Genomic DNA, 18,283 nt, shown 5'->3' with positions numbered 1-18,283 from the left:
GTTGGACTTTTTATTCATGGTTTTGCCCTCACTTTAAAATGGCATTCAAATCTGACAACCCAATTTTGGGTCCAAATTCATGTAAATATTGTACCCTCAAAATTTCGATATAGACATGGATCAAAACTTCCCAACCCCATAACTCGGTCAAAACTCAACCGATTTTCACGAAGTTGGGCTTTTTATTTATGGTTTTGCCCCCACTTTAAAATGGCATTCAAATCTGACAACCCAATTTTGGGTCCAAATTCATGTAAATATTGTACCCTCAAAATTTCGATATAGACATGGATCAAAACTTCCCAATCCCATAACTCGGTCAAAACTCAACCGATTTTCACGAAGTTGGACTTTTTATTCATGGTTTTGCTCCCTCTTTAAAATGGCATTCAAATCTGACAACCCAATTTTGGGTCCAAATTCAAGTAAATATTGTACCCTCAAAATTTCGATATAGACATGGATCAAAACTTCCCAACCCCATAACTCGGTCAAATCTCAACCGATATTCACGAAGTTGGGCCTTTTATTCATGGTTTTGCCCTCACTTTAAAATGGCATTCAAATCTGACAACCCAATTTTGGGTCCAAATTCATGTAAATATTGTACCCTCAAAATTTCGATATAGACATGGATCAAAACTTCCCAATCCCATAACTCGGTCAAAACTCAACCGATTTTCACGAAGTTGCACTTTTTATTCATGGTTTTGCTCCCACTTTAAAATGGCATTCAAATCTGACAACTCAATTTTGGGTCCAAATTCAAGTAAATATTGTACCCTCAAAATTTCGATATAGACATGGATCAAAACTTCCCAACCCCATAACTCGGTCAAAACTCAACCGATTTTCACGAAGCTGGACTCTTTATTCATGGTTTTGCCCCCACTTTAAAATGGCATTCAAATCTGACAACGCAATTTTGGGTCCAAATTCAAGTAAATATTGTACCCTCAAAATTTCGACGTAGACATGGATCAAAACTTCCCAATCCCATAACTCGGTCAAAACTCAACCGATTTTCACGAAGTTGGACTTTTTATTCATGGTTTTGCTCCCACTTTAAAATGGCATTCAAATCTGACAACTCAATTTTGGGTCCAAATTCAAGTAAATATTGTACCCTCAAAGTTTCGATATAGACATGGATCAAAACTTCCCAACCCCATAACTCGGTCAAAACTCAACCGATATTCGCGAAGTTGGGCTTTTTATTCATGGTTTTGCCCTCACTTTAAAATGGCATTCAAATCTGACAACCCAATTTTGGGTCCAAATTCAAGTAAATATTGTACCCTCAAAATTTCGATATAGACATGGATCAAAACTTCCCAACCCCATAACTCGGTCAAAACTCAACCGATATTCGCGAAGTTGGGCTTTTTATTCATGGTTTTGCCCTCACTTTAAAATGGCATTCAAATCTGACAACCCAATTTTGGGTCCAAATTCAAGTAAATATTGTACCCTCAAAATTTCGATATAGACATGGATCAAAACTTCCCAACCCCATAACTCGGTCAAAACTCAACCGATATTCGCGAAGTTGGGCTTTTTATTCATGGTTTTGCCCTCACTTTAAAATGGCATTCAAATCTGACAACCCAATTTTGGGTCCAAATTCAAGTAAATATTGTACCCTCAAAATTTCGATATAGACATGGATCAAAACTTCCCAACCCCATAACTCGGTCAAAACTCAACCGATTTTCACGAAGTTGGACTTTTTTTTCATGGTTTTGCTCCCACTTTAAAATGGCATTCAAATCTGACAACTCAATTTTGGGTCCAAATTCAAGTAAATATTGTACCCTCAAAATTTCGATATAGACATGGATCAAAACTTCCCAACCCCATAACTCGGTCAAAACTCAACCGATTTTCACGAAGCTGGACTCTTTATTCATGGTTTTGCCCCCACTTTAAAATGGCATTCAAATCTGACAACGCAATTTTGGGTCCAAATTCAAGTAAATATTGTACCCTCAAAATTTCGACGTAGACATGGATCAAAACTTCCCAATCCCATAACTCGGTCAAAACTCAACCGATTTTCACGAAGTTGGACTTTTTATTCATGGTTTTGCTCCCACTTTAAAATGGCATTCAAATCTGACAACTCAATTTTGGGTCCAAATTCAAGTAAATATTGTACCCTCAAAGTTTCGATATAGACATGGATCAAAACTTCCCAACCCCATAACTCGGTCAAAACTCAACCGATATTCGCGAAGTTGGGCTTTTTATTCATGGTTTTGCCCTCACTTTAAAATGGCATTCAAATCTGACAACCCAATTTTGGGTCCAAATTCATGTAAATATTGTACCCTCAAAATTTCGATATAGACATGGATCAAAACTTCCCAATCCCATAACTCGGTCAAAACTCAACCGATTTTCACGAAGTTGGACTTTTTATTCATGGTTTTGCCCCCACCTTAAAATGGCATTCAAATCTGACAACCCAATTTTGGGTCCAAATTCAAGTAAATATTGTACCCTCAAAATTTCGTCATAGACATGGATCAAAACTTCCCAACCCCATAACTCGGCCAAAACTCAACCGATTTTCACGAAGTTGGACTTTTTATTCATGGTTTTGCTCCCACTTTAAAATGGCATTCAAATCTGACAACCCAATTTTGGGTCCAAATTCAAGTAAATATTGTACCCTCAAAATTTCGATATAGACATGGATCAAAACTTCCCAACCCCATAACTCGGCCAAAACTCAACCGATTTTCACGAAGTTGGACTTTTTATTCATGGTTTTGCTCCCACTTTAAAATGGCATTCAAATCTGACAACCCAATTTTGGGTCCAAATTCAAGTAAATATTGTACCCTCAAAATTTCGACGTAGACATGGATCAAAATTTCCCAACCCCATAACTCGGTCAAAACTCAACCGATATTCACGAATTTGGACTTTTTATTCATGGTTTTGCCCTCACTTTAAAATGGCATTCAAATCTGACAACTCAATTTTGGGTCCAAATTCAAGTAAATATTGTACCCTCAAAATTTCGATATAGACATGGATCAAAACTTCCCAATCCCATAACTCGGTCAAAACTCAACCGATTTTCACGAGGTTGGACTTTTTATTCATGGTTTTGCCCCCACCTTAAAATGGCATTCAAATCTGACAACCCAATTTTGGGTCCAAATTCAAGTAAATATTGTACCCTCAAAATTTCGTCATAGACATGGATCAAAACTTCCCAACCCCATAACTCGGCCAAAACTCAACCGATTTTCACGAAGTTGGACTTTTTATTCATGGTTTTGCTCCCACTTTAAAATGGCATTCAAATCTGACAACCCAATTTTGGGTCCAAATTCAAGTAAATATTGTACCCTCAAAATTTCGACGTAGACATGGATCAAAACTTCCCAATCCCATAACTCGGTCAAAACTCAACCGATATTCACGAAGTTGGGCTTTTTATTCATGGTTTTGCCCCCACTTTAAAATGGCATTCAAATCTGACAACCCAATTTTGGGTCCAAATTCAAGTAAATATTGTACCCTCAAAATTTCGTCATAGACATGGATCAAATCTTCCCAATCCCATAACTCGGTCAAAACTCAACCGATATTCACGAAGTTGGGCTTTTTATTCATGGTTTTGCCCCCACTCTAAAATGGCATTCAAATCTGACAACCCAATTTTGGGTCCAAATTCATGTAAATATTGTACCCTCAAAATTTCGATATAGACATGGATCAAAACTTCCCAATCCCATAACTCGGTCAAAACTCAACCGATTTTCACGAAGTTGGACTTTTTATTCATGGTTTTGCCCCCACCTTAAAATGGCATTCAAATCTGACAACCCAATTTTGGGTCCAAATTCATGTAAATATTGTACCCTCAAAATTTCGATATAGACATGGATCAAAACTTCCCAACCCCATAACTCGGTCAAAACTCAACCGATTTTCACGAAGTTGGGCTTTTTATTCATGGTTTTGCCCCCACTTTAAAATGGCATTCAAATCTGACAACCCAATTTTGGGTCCAAATTCATGTAAATATTGTACCCTCAAAATTTCGATATAGACATGGATCAAAACTTCCCAATCCCATAACTCGGTCAAAACTCAACCGATTTTCACGAAGTTGGACTTTTTATTCATGGTTTTGCCCCCACTTTAAAATGGCATTCAAATCTGACAACTCAATTTTGGGTCCAAATTCAAGTAAATATTGTACCCTCAAAATTTCGATATAGACATGGATCAAAACTTCCCAATCCCATAACTCGGTCAAAACTCAACCGATTTTCACGAAGTTGGACTTTTTATTCATGGTTTTGCCCCCACCTTAAAATGGCATTCAAATCTGACAACCCAATTTTGGGTCCAAATTCATGTAAATATTGTACCCTCAAAATTTCGATATAGACATGGATCAAAACTTCCCAACCCCATAACTCGGTCAAAACTCAACCGATTTTCACGAAGTTGGGCTTTTTATTCGTGGTTTTGCCCTCACTTTAAAATGGCATTCAAATCTGACAACCCAATTTTGGGTCCAAATTCATGTAAATATTGTACCCTCAAAATTTCGATATAGACATGGATCAAAACTTCCCAACCCCATAACTCGGTCAAAACTCAACCGATTTTCACGAAGTTGGGCTTTTTATTCATGGTTTTGCCCCTACTTTAAAATGGCATTCAAATCTGACAACTCAATTTTGGGTCCAAATTCAAGTAAATATTGTACCCTCAAAATTTCGATATAGACATGGATCAAAACTTCCCAATCCCATAACTCGGTCAAAACTCAACCGATTTTCACGAAGTTGGACTTTTTATTCATGGTTTTGCCCTCACTTTAAAATGGCATTCAAATCTGACAACCCAATTTTGGGTCCAAATTCATGTAAATATTTTACCCTCAAAATTTCGATATAGACATGGATCAAAACTTCCCAACCCCATAACTCGGTCAAAACTCAACCGATTTTCACGAAGTTGGACTTTTTATTCATGGTTTTGTCCCCACTTTAAAATGGCATTCAAATCTGACAACCCAATTTTGGGTCCAAATTCATGTAAATATTGTACCCTCAAAATTTCGACATAGACATGGATCGAAACTTCCCAACCCCATAACTCGGTCAAAACTCAACCGATATTCACGAAGTTGGGCTTTTTATTCATGGTTTTGCCCTCACTTTAAAATGGCATTCAAATCTGACAACCCAATTTTGGGTCCAAATTCATGTAAATATTGTACCCTCAAAATTTCGATATAGACATGGATCAAAACTTCCCAACCCCATAACTCGGTCAAAACTCAACCGATTTTCACGAAGTTGGGCTTTTTATTCATGGTTTTGCCCCACTTTAAAATAGCATTCAAATCTGACAACCCAATTTTGGGTCCAAATTCAAGTAAATATTGTACCCTCAAAATTTCGACATAGACATGGATCAAAACTTTCCAATCCCATAGCTCGGTCAAAACTCAACCGATATTCACGAAGTTGGGCTTTTTATTCATGGTTTTGCCCTCACTTTAAAATGGCATTCAAATCTGACAACCCAATTTTGGGTCCAAATTCATGTAAATATTGTAGCCTATAAATTTCTATATAGACATGGGTCAAAACTTCCCAATCCCATAACTCGGTAAAAACTCAACCGATTTTCAAGAAGTTTCGCTTTTTGTTAATGGTTCGAGCTGCTTTTATATATAGTTTATATAGTGGATACTCACTGATCGTAGCACTTTTGTGGGAAGCAATCGTCTGGCACTTTTGGCGGCTTTGTCTGGCCATAGCTCGGAAAAGTCATGGGGTCATTGTAGGCGCCCTGCGAGTTACGTCTCCCACCGACAGTGAGATCGTCTACGTAGGAAACCAGACAATGCCATGGTTTTTCGGTCAGTCGTGAAAACGCCGACGGCTTTGTTGTCGCCGCCATCGGCTCAGTCTTCTCGCTAGCCCGCTCTGGTTGCTGGCCATTGGACATGGAGCGTGGACCGGCGTGTGCCGAGCTACTGTTATCGGCGGCGCCCGAGCTGTGCGATTCGGTGCGGCCCGATTGAAAGGAAGCGGCTTTGTCTAGTCTCGATTGTGGATGCTCGGCGCGGCGCTTGGAAGCGCCCGCGCCCACAGCCGTTGGGTGCATTGTTTTTGTTGCGGCTGCTGTTGTTGTTGTTATTGTGGTTTGTATGCTTGTGGCATGATAATGCTGCTGGTGCTCCGTGAGGGCAGCCAGCGGCGGTGTTGCCTTTAGCGATGAAATTTGCGCCAGTGTCGGTGGCTCAATGCTCGATTTCAGGGATGTGGGCGGCGTTGCCGGCACACCCCCAATTGCCGAATTGTTTGCCTCGCGGCACATTTGCTGCTTCTGTATGAGCAGATTCTCATACGAATTGGTGCTCTTCAGCGAGAGGCTGTCAAGGCGCAGCTGTTCGCTGTTGTGAAACTTGCGCGGCATCTTCTCCGACTCGATGCGCAGCGTCGATATGGGCTTATCCTCCTCGGGCAGCTCCTCGACGCGTTCGATCAGCGACAGACGCTTAAAGCGATCGAACTGCACGCTAAACGGATCATTCTTGCGGCGCATGAACGGCGACTGACCGCCGCCGCCGGTGCTGCTGCTGCCACTGGTGGCTGCGACGGCCAGCGCCTCCATGGCCGCGAAGGGTGCATGTATTTGATCACAGATTTTGCGTATTTCGTTCGATATGCTAAAGTCCTCGTCGATTTTGCGCTGCTTTTCCAGGCTGCGACGCTTCAGCTTGACGGACTGACGCTGGGCGGCGGCGCTGACGGACTGCGAGCGTCGCGGCACACTGGACAGATCGTAGCTATCGTAAGGATTCAGCGGATGCACCACCTCATCGGCAGCGGTGCGCTCCGAGGCGCCGGTTATCACAGCAATATGATCCATTATGGCCTTGGTCGCCTCATCGGCAGCTGGCGAGGGCTCAGCGAGCGTGGAGATTTTGCGCTCCAGCGAGCTGGTCGAGCGCTTGATCTCCTCCAGCTCCTTCTCAAAGCTCTGTATGATATTGTCGAATTCGGAATGCTCCATCAGCGGTTCGCTCTCCTGCTGCCCATTGCCAGTGCTGGAGTGCCTCGAGTCCAGCGTTTGCATTATGGAATTGGATATGTAGCTGAGATTCGACTTGATGCTGCTGGTGGTTGTCTTCTTTTTGGACAGCAGCTCGTCGTCGTCCTGCAGAAACTGAAACAGCTCCTTCTGATCGCAATTGAGCAGCTCCTCGCGCAGATTCGCCTGCTGCGACAGCAGCTCATCCTGCTCCAGGGATATGGAGTTCAGCGAGTGCCCGCTCGAGTGCCGCCGCATGGCGCTCTCCTCCGACTTGAGGCTGCGCGAGGGCAGCAGCGAACGCTGCGATTGCCCGCTGGACTGCGACAGGCGATCCAGCGACTTGCGGTAGCTGGGCGAGCGCGTTAGCAGCGACTTTTGATACTTGAGATAGGCCTCGTCGGTGTCCTGCAGCGAATCGCCGCGCGCAAACGAGCCGCTGCGCTGATCCGCCGCATACGCATAGGGATCTGTGTCCGTTGAATTGTACTGGCCCAGCAGGCGCAGCTCTATGGACTCCGTGTAGGTGGCCTCGTCACGCGAATCGTTCTGCTGTGTGCCCACGCCCGAGGAGATCTGATGCTGCAATCTGCCCGCCACCGAAGTGAGATTGTTGTCGCCACCATTGCTGTTGCCATTGCTCGTGGCAGATAGCATGGCGCACTCGTAAGTCGGTGGCAGATAATCACCGGCCGGCTGCTGCAACTGTTGCTGCTGCTGCTGCTGTTGGTCTGCCGAGTCCGCTGTCTCATCGTACTCGAGGCCATCGACTATGGTGTGCAGGCCATCGCTGAGCGGAATTTGGAAGCCAAAATCCGAGCCAGAAACTGGTCGGTTCATAGATTCCTGTGAATGTTTAATTAATCTATAAGCTGTGACTTGCATTGAATATTTGTGGCCCACTCACCTGGTAGCTTAATCTATGAAACTTTGTTTCCGCCAGCAGGCCGGATTTGTCCATATCTCTGGCTGCGACATGCGCCTGCTGCGCCTCGAGCACAATCTGTTGAAACTTTTCCGCATACTTGCGCTCCTTGCGATCCTTGCGCTCCTGCCGCTTCTTGCGTATCAGATCGCGCACACGCTCAATGCTGCGTGCCAGCTTTGACTCCTCACCCACCTCCTACACGAAGAGAAAAGTCTAGATTAGCTGACGCGTTGCATTGTTAAGGGTATGCGAAAATAAAGGTTTCACTACAATATTGAAATTTTTTGAATGTTTACACACATTTATATATATATATATATATAGTCAATCATTTATCCAATGCAATATACAATCTAACGGCAAAAAGCTAAACATCGAGAAACACAAAAGTTGCAAATTTTACAAATAACAATAACAATCAATATGCAGCCTGGGGGTTATTATATACACGCGGTTTTTAAATTTTTCTTGGTTAAGGAATTTTTTTTTGGTTTTTTTTTTTGTAAATTAACAAAAAACAGCAAACAATTTGTTTAAGTAGTTTTTAAGTTTGAGTTTGAAAAAATTACCTTTTTCTTGAAAATCTGTTTAACGGTTTTTGTGTATTTAAATATTGGTAATTGTTGGGGTATTATTTTTTTTGTTGGTATTTTTTTAGTATATTATGGTGTGTATGTTTAGTATTTAAAAGTTAAAACGCATTGTGCAAAGTTGACAAACAAAGTTTTAGTTTTTGTTTTTTGTTTTAGTAAATTCAAGTAGATTTAGTGCAAATAGAAATATTATCAGATAAGTATTAAAGACTTAGACACTGAGACTTAGACAGGATTACATGAAAGAAATGCATAAGACATACGTTAAGTAAATACAACAACAAAAATACGTAATTTCGAGCAGCGCCGAAATTAAGCACAACATATTATTTTTTTTTTTTATCAAATTAATTCGAATAGTTTTGGTGAATGAAAATGAGAATTTGGGCGGTTAATTTAAGGATTTGTGTGTATGTAAAAAGTGCGTTTCCATTTTTTTTCAGTGTATAATTCAATTGGCATCAAATTTTGTTTAATGCATTTGTTTTAAATGTGAGTATTTTTTTGTTTAAATTACTTGGCTAAGTTATAGACACACACATATTCACGCCGAACAAACAATGCAATGCAAATTCGTATAAACACCATATAGAGTATAAAAGTTAATAAATTACTTTGTTTTTTTTCTTTTAGCATTTTGGTTTTTATGACAAGCATGGCTTGTGCTCAAGACTTGGGTTTTTGTTTAAGGAATTTCCTTTGTTTAAATGGTTTAACATTGTTTTGCACGCACATAGACACACATTGAACGTTTAGACATAAACATTTACATAACAATCGATAAGAGTTTTGCAAAAGGGATTATACATTGGACTTGCCTCTTTCTTGGATTTAAGCTCCTCGGAATTGAAGCTGTTGAGCAACAAAGCCAAGAACAAGTTTAAGACCATGAAGTTTCCCATTACCAGAGTGGGCAAAAATATGGCGAAGCATGTCGAGGCGCCTTGCTGTGAATTGACAAGTATTATAAAGTATAATTAAATATTATTGCTGGTATAACTTGCCTCCTCTTCGGCGCGCATGCAATCCCAGAGCGGTTCAATCCATTCGCCACACAATATGCGAAAAATCATCATGAACGAGTGAAAGAAATCATTGAAATTCCATCTGTATAAAAGAATATTATAAATATGTGCAAAAGCAATCATGTCTAGCTTTTGTCTTGCCTGGGCACGGGATCTGGCGCAAACTTTTCGGCCGTGTAGTCTTTGGAAAACAATTGCATGCCGATCACGGCAAAGATATAGATGACTATAACAAGGATCAACGTGAGGTTGCCGAGCGCACCAATCGTTGATATAATGATGCTCAACAGCACCTTCATCGTTGTCCAAGACTGTGCCAGCTTCAGAACGCGCAACTGCAACGGGCGAAGGATCAAAATTAAAATCTGTCAAAATTATAGCTCAAACAGGTGTAGACTAACCAAGCGCAGGCCGCGCAAAACGCTGAGGCCATCGACCAGCTCGAAGATGATATCCAGCAGGCTGGCCGTGACAATGATCAGATCGAATATGTTCCAGCCGCACAGGAAGAACTCCTTGGAGAGGGCCAACAGCTTGACAATGCACTCAAATGTGAAAATGGACGTAAAGACCTGCGCGAAAATAGTTGTTAATATTGTGTTTACAGCTCAGCTAAGCTGTCAATCAATGCCACCTTGTTGCCCACATCCAGGGCATTGCGAAAGCTCTCGCTCATGCCATGATGCTCCATGGCCAGAAAGGCGGTGTTCAAGACAATGCACAGCGTAATGGCCAGCTCGAAGAGCGGATCACGCACCACCTTGTAGAGACAGTTCTGAAACTGCAGCCAGCTCTCGTAATCCGCGCAGCAGTGCACGCAACGATCGCAATTCCGATCGGGCAGGTCATCTGTAAGGTGCAGAAACTTGAGTATATATTGGAACTATAATGATTCGACTCTTGCTATGCTAACCAATCACGACCACCTCTGAGGAGTACTCCTGATGCAGGGCATAGACATTGTGATTCTTGATGCGCGCAATGTTGCCGTTGCATTTGATTAAGCGCACCTCGCGCGGCGACAGCGCCAGCTCAACGGTGGAGACATGTCCCATTTCGTTGGCCGTGTCCTGCTCTTCGTGATCATCGACAACGCCGGAATCATCCTGAGAGGATTCGCGATTGACGCCGCCACTCGAATTCGAGCTGGTCTGGCGACTGCTCGTCATCAGCTGACCCTTGTAGTCCGAGGGGTACAGCATGTTGGGATTCTTTACGCTGCCCTCCCTAAAGCTGATGCGTGTCTTCTGCTGCGAGGTGGCCGCCGCTTCCGTTTGGACAAGCTGTTGCTGCTGCTGTTGTTGTTGTTGTTGCTGCTCCATTTGCTGCTGCGCCTGCAGGGCCAGCGCCGAGGGACGATCTGTGGTGCTGTTGCGCGGACTGGGTCCAGGGCTGGGCGTTGCCGAGAGAGATTTAATGTGTTCCTGCTCGACGCCATTGCTGCCATTGTTGCTGGTATTATCTTTGCCGCCTTTGGTCTTTTTTCGGCGCGTCTTTTTCTTGCTGTATGAGGCCAGGAGCACGCCTTTGCGTGAGTCGATCTTCTTTTTGTTGTTCTTGCTGAGCTTCTTTACGTTCAGCACAGATGGATCAAAGCTAAACGTGGAATCGTCACGATGATCCAACAGATCCTTTTTGCGCTCCTAAAAAAAAAACAAAAACAGGCATGAGCTAAAATTGAATTCCAGAGGAGTTTATTGCTTGCCTCATTTGTTATTTCCGCCTCCTCCTCGTAGCTCAATGCGACGACAGCCAACATCAGATTAATTAAGTAGAATGAGCCGAAAAACACAACCACAGTAAAAAATATGACGCTCATTGGACCACAAGCCGCCAGCACCTGCAAATGGGGTAAAGGGATTAGTGCGTGAGCACGCGTGACGCCAGCAACTGCCCTACCATATTGTACACGTTCTCCCAGTAGTCCAGTGTGATCAATTGGAACGTTGTCAGCATGGACCACATAAAGTTGTCGAAGTTCGTGTAGCCGTGATTGGGATTGTCGCCGACGCAGATGCACATGAAGCCGAGCGGGCAGTGGCGGGCGCCTGTCAGATTGCCGCAGATTGTGGGCAGCTCCTCGTCATCGTACAGCCAGTTGTCCGTATCGTTGACCCAACTGCAACAGTAGCAAAGATCATACAGTAAATGCATTCATATAAATCTAATCTAGTTGCTTGTTTACATTTTCCAATCCAGATGCGATATGTTGGTCCAATCGGTGGGCACATTGCGTACGCATTTGTTGCGCAATTCCCCCATGTAGACCTGCAGCGCGAAGAGGGCAAACACCATCAGGCAGAAGATGGTCAATGTCATGACCTCCGCCAATTGGCGAAACGAATGCAAGAGTGCGTTAATAATTGTCTTCAGGCCGGGCATGATGGACACCGTCTTTAGGGCACGCAGCACACGAAATGTCCGCAAGCCAGCCAGATTGCCCACCTCCATGCCAATGGTTGCATATCCACTGGTGATGACCACAAAGTCCAGCCAATTCCATGGATTACGCAAATACGTGTACTTGTTGAGCAAAAAGCCTTTGGCAATGATTTTGATTACCATTTCAATTGAGTAAATGGCTAGGAAGATATATCTGTATGCACATACAATAGAATATTATTCATGGATTTATGTCGTATTGGGGACACGAACTTACTCAGCTTCCTCCACGGTCTCCGTCATGGCTAGGAAAATGCAGTTGAAGAGAATGGTTGCCATCACGCAGTAGTCGAAAAATTGATTTGTGGCAATGTAGACACATACGCGTCGCCATTGACTCCATGGATGGAAGAGAAATAGGCTTTTGGTGCCCGTAAACCGGTGTATGTAATTCTTTCGGAATCGCTTTGATACCACGCAAAATGTCTGAAAAAGAAATTTACTGTAGTTTTGGCGCCAGTTTAGAGTTGATTTTTTTATTATTATCGATGCCACTATTGAGTCGCAACTTAACAGAGCTAGTCGATACTTAACATGACTGGCCCCCACTTAACAGTAACAGAGCTGCTCCCCACCTAACAGACCTACTCGATGCTAAAACATCTGTCATATGACTTATCGATACTTGACAGCTGTCAAACCCGGCCACGCGAGGCTGCCAGCTAAACTTCCGCTGGGCCATCGTTCTTTCGTTCTCAGATCGTCTTCGTGACCAGAAGGAAAATGAGAGCTAAGGTAAAATATTATTTTCGCAATTGAAAAGTGCAAAATTAAGAGAAAAAAATCAAAGTGTATTAAATATGTAAAGAGCAATTGTTACAACTATGCGTGTTTCTTGTATATTTATAGTGGCGTAAGAAGCGTATGCGTAGGTTGAAGCGTAAGCGCAGGAAGATGCGTGCAAGGTCTAAGTAAACGCACCACGCCATCGACCATTTTCGTGGTGAGTACCGAGTGCAGGCCATCGGAGCGCTAGCGCTCCAAATGCCGCTTATCTTGTTTGGCCAACAATTGGATGCTTATTTGTTGCAATTTCTGTTTCTTTCAGGAACTTCTGACGTACAAAAATGAACATGCCGACTGGGCAACTTGAGGCCCGAAGTAATTGCAAAATTAGTTTTCAAACCAGAAAATAAATGTGCTTTAAAAAAGATTCACTTTGAAATTTCCCTTTGAGAAAACTTAAATAAATTACTGGTTTACAAAAGTTCCACAAAACAAAAAAAAAAAAAAAAAAAAAAAAAACATTTGTGTTGAATTGCCGAGACGGAGGGAAAATAAAAAAAACGTAATTCCGAGCGTGCTTTTTCAACATAACCAAATTTCCATGTATTCACATGTGTAAGTGTGCCGCTTGCATGTGTGCCTGTGTGTGAATTGAATTAAACTACGCGTCTTATCGCATCTGCCAAGAAGTCGTAGAGCCAGCCCACAATGCGCATTTTTTGTATTTAAAAACAGTACAAAAATACCACCGGAAAATTTATTCTACCAGGTGGACATTTACAGGACTCTCTTGGACCTTTAAAACCCTAGCGGATGGGACAACGGTCTATACCAGATATGAGAGACAAACCACCCGTGAGTAGCAGCCAAACCGGCGTACGTACACTGCACAACCGTTCAACCGTGTAGGGGCCTCCAATTAGGCAAAGTGCGGCCAGACCAAGCGGCGTCTCGGAGTTGGCCGCACTTCTATCGATTTCTTAGCATAGACTCAATCTGGCATTGACTAAGCCTAACCCAGCCCTGCCCCGTGGTCGAAGGGGTTCATTAGCGCTGTGATTTCTGCAATTAAGTATGCCCGATGCGCCAGCCTTGTTAAGGTTGACAAAGGATAATCAAGCGAGTGACCGCCTGTCACGCCCCCAAGGTCGTTTGTCATACATAAATGTCGTTCAGCCGAGTAAGCAGAAATTTTAATGTAACAAACACAAATTACGATTGGGCGGCAGTTTGGCCATTACCTACCCCCGACCCACCCCCTGCCAAGGGCCTGTGTGCTCTGTAAATTTGCATGTGCTTTTGTGGTCCGTTTGTGTGGCTGTGTGTGTGTGTGTTCGTGTGCGTCGAGCACGAGGGCTTAAGAAAAAGCGGTTTGCGGTTTGAGTGTGCAAAATGAAAAGTTGTGTTAGCTCTTGTGGTTGTTAGCTGGAATGGATATTCGGTTTCAGATTGTGTACATTTTGGCAAACAAGCGTCTGGTCTTATCATATTCCTTGTAACATGCTTCTGCTGTCGTCTGTTTGGCCGGCTGTAAGTGTGCCATTAAATGCCATTAAGCACTTTGATTTTCCGTTTTCAGAGTTTCGCTTCGCCTACTTTTCATGTAAACGAACGCACGCACACAGCTACACATATGTATGTGTGCATGGCGTTGCCATGCGTGCGTGCTAATGTCTGGCAACATTTCGTTACATTTACGCCAGCCCTGATGGCGTTACGGGCCATTTGAATGCATGTTTACGTTGGCCCAACTCAAACCCTGACCCAGCCCGTTGCCTGAAAATATTTGACCACGACACGTGCACGTGTGTGTGTGTGAATTGTATGGAACGCCGCCAAGTCTTAAGTAAACTTGCATGTTCGCCTATAATTTGTCCAGCACTGGCTGGGCTGCTGCATGGCCAAACCAAGCGCTAGCTCCACCTGTCGGTTGGCAGTTTGCTTAAGGTAACCATCACATTGCTCAGCCATTTTTTTAAACGCAAACTCTGCATGACCCATTTCCTGCCGCAATGTGTATTTGCATGTGTGTGTGTGTCTGTGTGTGTGTGCATTTGTATTTGTTTTCGTAGCTCCGTTTTTTTTTTGTGGAATATAACTGGCGCGCGACATTATGCTGATATCCGAGGCGCATTTGGCTTTTCAAGTGGGCTCACGAGGGCTGTTCTAACCGTTTGCATTTCCATTAACCTCTGTTTGCCATCAAAAGTGCATTCATTTTCATTAAGTCGTTGCATTTGCACTTTTCATCAACAACAACAACAACAACAACAGCGCGTTCCATTTCCGTCTGTGCCACTTGATGCACACTGTGAATGGGCTTTGCTAAAGTTGGGGTTGGGTGTTTTTTTTTTAATAAACTGGCACACAAAACACCCTGTGTATCTGTGTGTGTGTGTGTGTGTGTGTGTGTGTGTGTGTGTGAGCTATTAATTAAAGCCAATGGAAATGGCAATGGGCCAAATGCAGTTGTTTTTTTTTTGGCATATTTTGTTGTTGTTGTTGTTGTTGCTTTTGTGTTTGCCACGCTAATATGCATATGAACGGTGGGCGGGGGCGTGGTCGGGGGCGGTAACTTACCTCCTCGTATATGAAGGTGTCAATCTCCTCCAGCGGCTTGCCGTACATGTCCTCCGGAAAGGGCTCAAACTTTCGGGGCAATACGTCGCCATCCTCCACGGAGGCTTTGGTGCGCGGATGGAAGCCATATTCGCGCACCAGCTGAATGTGGCGAGTCTCGTGCTTGACCTGCGACTTTTGCGTGTACGCGACGACCTGCTGTTTGGCAACTGCAACAAGAAAGAGAGAGACAGACAGAGAGAGAGTGAGTAAGAAAGTGTATAAGCACAGGGTGTCACTTAAAGCTATGAAGGCAACTGCCCAAATCCCTATTTTGTGCTTTTTGAAGATTTAAAGTAAATCAGTTTAGATTCTAATAGGAAAGTGATTAAACCTTTCACAGGGTGTCACAGTAATCTATCAACTCTAAGCTGATATAAATGAGAATAAATAAGCACATCACAGGGTGTCACAGAAATCTAAGAAGCCAACTGACCCAATTCCATTTTGCGGCCATTTAAGTAGTTTGAAAGTCTAAGCTAATATCAATTAGAATAATTATGAAAGTAAACAAGCTGAAGACTCTAATAAGGAAATGATGAAACATTTTACAGGGTGTCACAGAAATCTATAAAGGCAATTCAAATTAGAATTACAATGAAAGTAAATCAGTTCATAGTCTAATAAGAAACTACTTAACCACAGCACAGGGTGTCACAGAAAGGAAATGATTAAACATTTCACAGGGTGTCACAGAAATCTATAAGGGCAATACAAATTCGAATTAATATGAAAGTAAACCAGTGCATAGTCTAATAAGAAACTGCTTAACCACAGCACAGGGTGTCACAGAAATCTTTGAAGACTAAGCAGTTCGGGCTCTAATAAGAAAATGCGTAAACACTTCACAGGGTGTCCCAGCCAGGTGTCATTGAAATAGATAGTTTTGCGAATTTCCGAATTACACGCAGCAAACAATTGTTAAACATTGTAATTGCAATTAAATTGAATCAGATGAGAATGATTGAATCTGATTAAAGCCCATTTCAGAAGTCGTCCACCAACTCGACGTATGTACAAATGCTGCAGGCAATTGGAGGTGGTGTTTCCGGGGCAATAACTCGCTTTGTAACGCAGCCGTTTGATGTGCTAAAGATACGATTCCAATTGCAGGTGGAGCCGTTGAAGAGGAAATCGTTAAATTCCAAATATAGCGGAATGCTGCATGCGTTCTCCAGCATCTATCGGGAGGAGGGGCTGCGCGGCGTTTGGAGGGGTCACATGGCCGCCCAAATGATGAGCATCACATACGCCCTGGTGCAGTTCTGGTCGTATGAGCAACTGCATCGGGCCGCCTATCAAACAAAATTCTTTAACGAACATCCGCATCTCAGCTATTTTATGTGCGGCGGCCTGGCCGGCTGCATGGGCACAATATTGGCTCAACCATTCGATGTCATCCGCACCCGGGTGGTAGCCGCCGATCCGGGCAGTCATGCCGGTTCGCTAAAGCCGGTATCCGGCGTGGGCAAGATATTCAAAAACGAGGGAATACGCGGCGTCTCCAGCGGCATGATGATGACCCTCATACAGATCTATCCGCTGGTGGGCGCCAATTTTGTTATCTATAAGTTCTGCAATCGTTTGGCCATCAGCCTGAACGGTTATTTTCACAACGATCCCAATCCCAAGCATACAATACCCGGCGCCCTGTTGTTTTTCAATGGTGCCATTGCCGGTGTCCTATCCAAGATGCTGGTCTACCCAGCCGATCTGATCAAGAAACGAACCATGCTCAGCCATTTTCAGCACGATCGCAAGACATTCGGCAGCAATCCCAACTGCGACACCATAAGGAACTGTCTGCGCAGCACGTTCGAGCGGGAGGGCTGGCTGGGCTTCTACAAGGGTATGCTGCCCACGTTGTACAAGTCGGGCGTTATGTCCGCCTTCTATTTTACCATATACGATTATTTTAATCGCAACATTACCATGCCCTATCAGGAGTACGAGCGAGGCTTGAAGGCCAAGGAGGAGGAGCAGAAAAGTGTATTGGCAAAAGACAAGAAGGAGAAGGAGATGGAAAAGGAGAAGGAGAACAGGTCCGGCGTCAAGAAATCTGTGAAATAATTGAAACCATCTTGAAAAGTAAACAATTACAATATATATATAGATATATATATATATATATATGTATATAAATATGTATGTATATATACATTTGTGTATATACTATATGCAACAGAACTTCATTTCGATATGCTTTTCCTACACTTTCTTTTTGCCATATTCTTGGATTATAATAATTAATAATAATAATTTTTTATCATTTTAATAATCGATCAATTGATGAAAATCCAATGTGAAATGTATTCAAAGCCAGCAATTAGCTCTATGTATAGCCAAACTATAGCTGGGCCGATCTGGACATTAAACAAAGTCTGTGGAAAAGTTTAAATGCCTTGAGCATAAAACTTCATCCGATGTAAACTTAAACTTCGCCCTTACAAGTTTTCGCCACAAATGAAATGTCTTTAGAATCATTGGAACTGAGTTTGAGCCCGAGGATTTCACAATTATCCATTTTTTGTACCCCATTTCCCCATCGTGCAGTGGAAAATGGGTGATAAGCAGGTCCATGCAAACGAGTGGAATTACGCAAAAAACCTTTTTCTTCCTAGAGTTTTCGACCCAAATGATATTTCATAAGCATCCTTAGAAATTTCACACACACCCAATTTGTTTAGCCCATTTCGAGTCCCATTTCCCCATCGGGAAGTGGAAAATGGGTGATAAGCAGTTCCATGCAAACGAGTGGAATTACGCAAATAAACACTTTTCTTCCAAACGTTTTTGACTCAAATGAAAGTTCATAACAATCCTTAGAAATTTCACACATACCCAATTTGTTTAGCCCATTTCGAGTCCCA

General features: G+C 43.0%; 2 protein-coding genes across 6 annotated transcripts in view; one reads left to right on the top strand and one right to left on the bottom strand.

The window, feature by feature from the left end:
* Window positions 1-18,283, bottom strand: part of LOC115762415 (sodium channel protein 60E) — a 41,853-nt gene that overhangs the window by 8,967 nt on the left and 14,603 nt on the right. Inside the window, exons 3-15 of one of the 2 annotated variants that reach the window (XM_030704607.1) lie at window positions 15,375-15,583; window positions 12,286-12,494; window positions 11,812-12,222; window positions 11,526-11,745; window positions 11,332-11,466; window positions 10,540-11,269; window positions 10,261-10,475; window positions 10,028-10,198; window positions 9,768-9,961; window positions 9,606-9,708; window positions 9,420-9,548; window positions 7,988-8,203; window positions 5,738-7,926 (exon numbers count right to left, since the gene is read on the bottom strand). In XM_030704607.1, the coding sequence (XP_030560467.1) occupies window positions 5,738-7,926; window positions 7,988-8,203; window positions 9,420-9,548; window positions 9,606-9,708; window positions 9,768-9,961; window positions 10,028-10,198; window positions 10,261-10,475; window positions 10,540-11,269; window positions 11,332-11,466; window positions 11,526-11,745; window positions 11,812-12,222; window positions 12,286-12,494; window positions 15,375-15,583 (5,131 nt within the window). Of the gene's footprint in view, window positions 1-5,737; window positions 7,927-7,987; window positions 8,204-9,419; window positions 9,549-9,605; window positions 9,709-9,767; window positions 9,962-10,027; window positions 10,199-10,260; window positions 10,476-10,539; window positions 11,270-11,331; window positions 11,467-11,525; window positions 11,746-11,811; window positions 12,223-12,285; window positions 12,495-15,374; window positions 15,584-18,283 lie in introns of those variants that run through there. The other variant, XM_030704606.1, reaches the window with a different exon arrangement.
* LOC115762418 (mitochondrial thiamine pyrophosphate carrier) lies at window positions 12,702-17,629 on the top strand. 4 transcript variants are annotated; one of them, XM_030704610.1, is made up of 5 exons: window positions 12,702-12,803; window positions 12,918-13,011; window positions 13,117-13,649; window positions 16,404-17,262; window positions 17,358-17,629. In XM_030704610.1, the coding sequence occupies exons 3-5, from the start codon at window positions 13,608-13,610 to the stop codon at window positions 17,552-17,554; spliced, it is 1,098 nt and encodes a 365-aa protein (XP_030560470.1). In that variant the 5' UTR covers window positions 12,702-12,803; window positions 12,918-13,011; window positions 13,117-13,607; the 3' UTR covers window positions 17,555-17,629. The 4 variants fall into 4 exon arrangements, with proteins under 4 accessions (XP_030560470.1, XP_030560471.1, XP_030560469.1 ...); XM_030704611.1 differs by having other exon boundaries at window positions 16,394-17,529; XM_030704609.1 differs by having other exon boundaries at window positions 16,404-17,526.

Source organism: Drosophila novamexicana, unplaced genomic scaffold (genome assembly GCF_003285875.2).
Source record: "Drosophila novamexicana strain 15010-1031.04,08,12 unplaced genomic scaffold, DnovRS2.1 tig00000564-arrow-pilon, whole genome shotgun sequence".
NCBI lineage: Eukaryota > Metazoa > Arthropoda > Insecta > Diptera > Drosophilidae > Drosophila > Drosophila novamexicana.
This window is presented reverse-complemented; position numbering and strand designations above follow the sequence as displayed.

What these genes read in the sequence shown, in the direction of transcription:
- LOC115762418 (XM_030704609.1), top strand. Translation starts at nt 13,608, where the DNA reads ATGGGACAACGGTCTATACCAGATATGAGAGACAAACCACCC. An exon ending in ATATGAGAGACAAACCACCC is followed by an intron (nt 13,650 to 16,403) that starts GTGAGTAGCAGC and finishes AGCCCATTTCAG; the next exon opens with AAGTCGTCCACCAACTCGAC.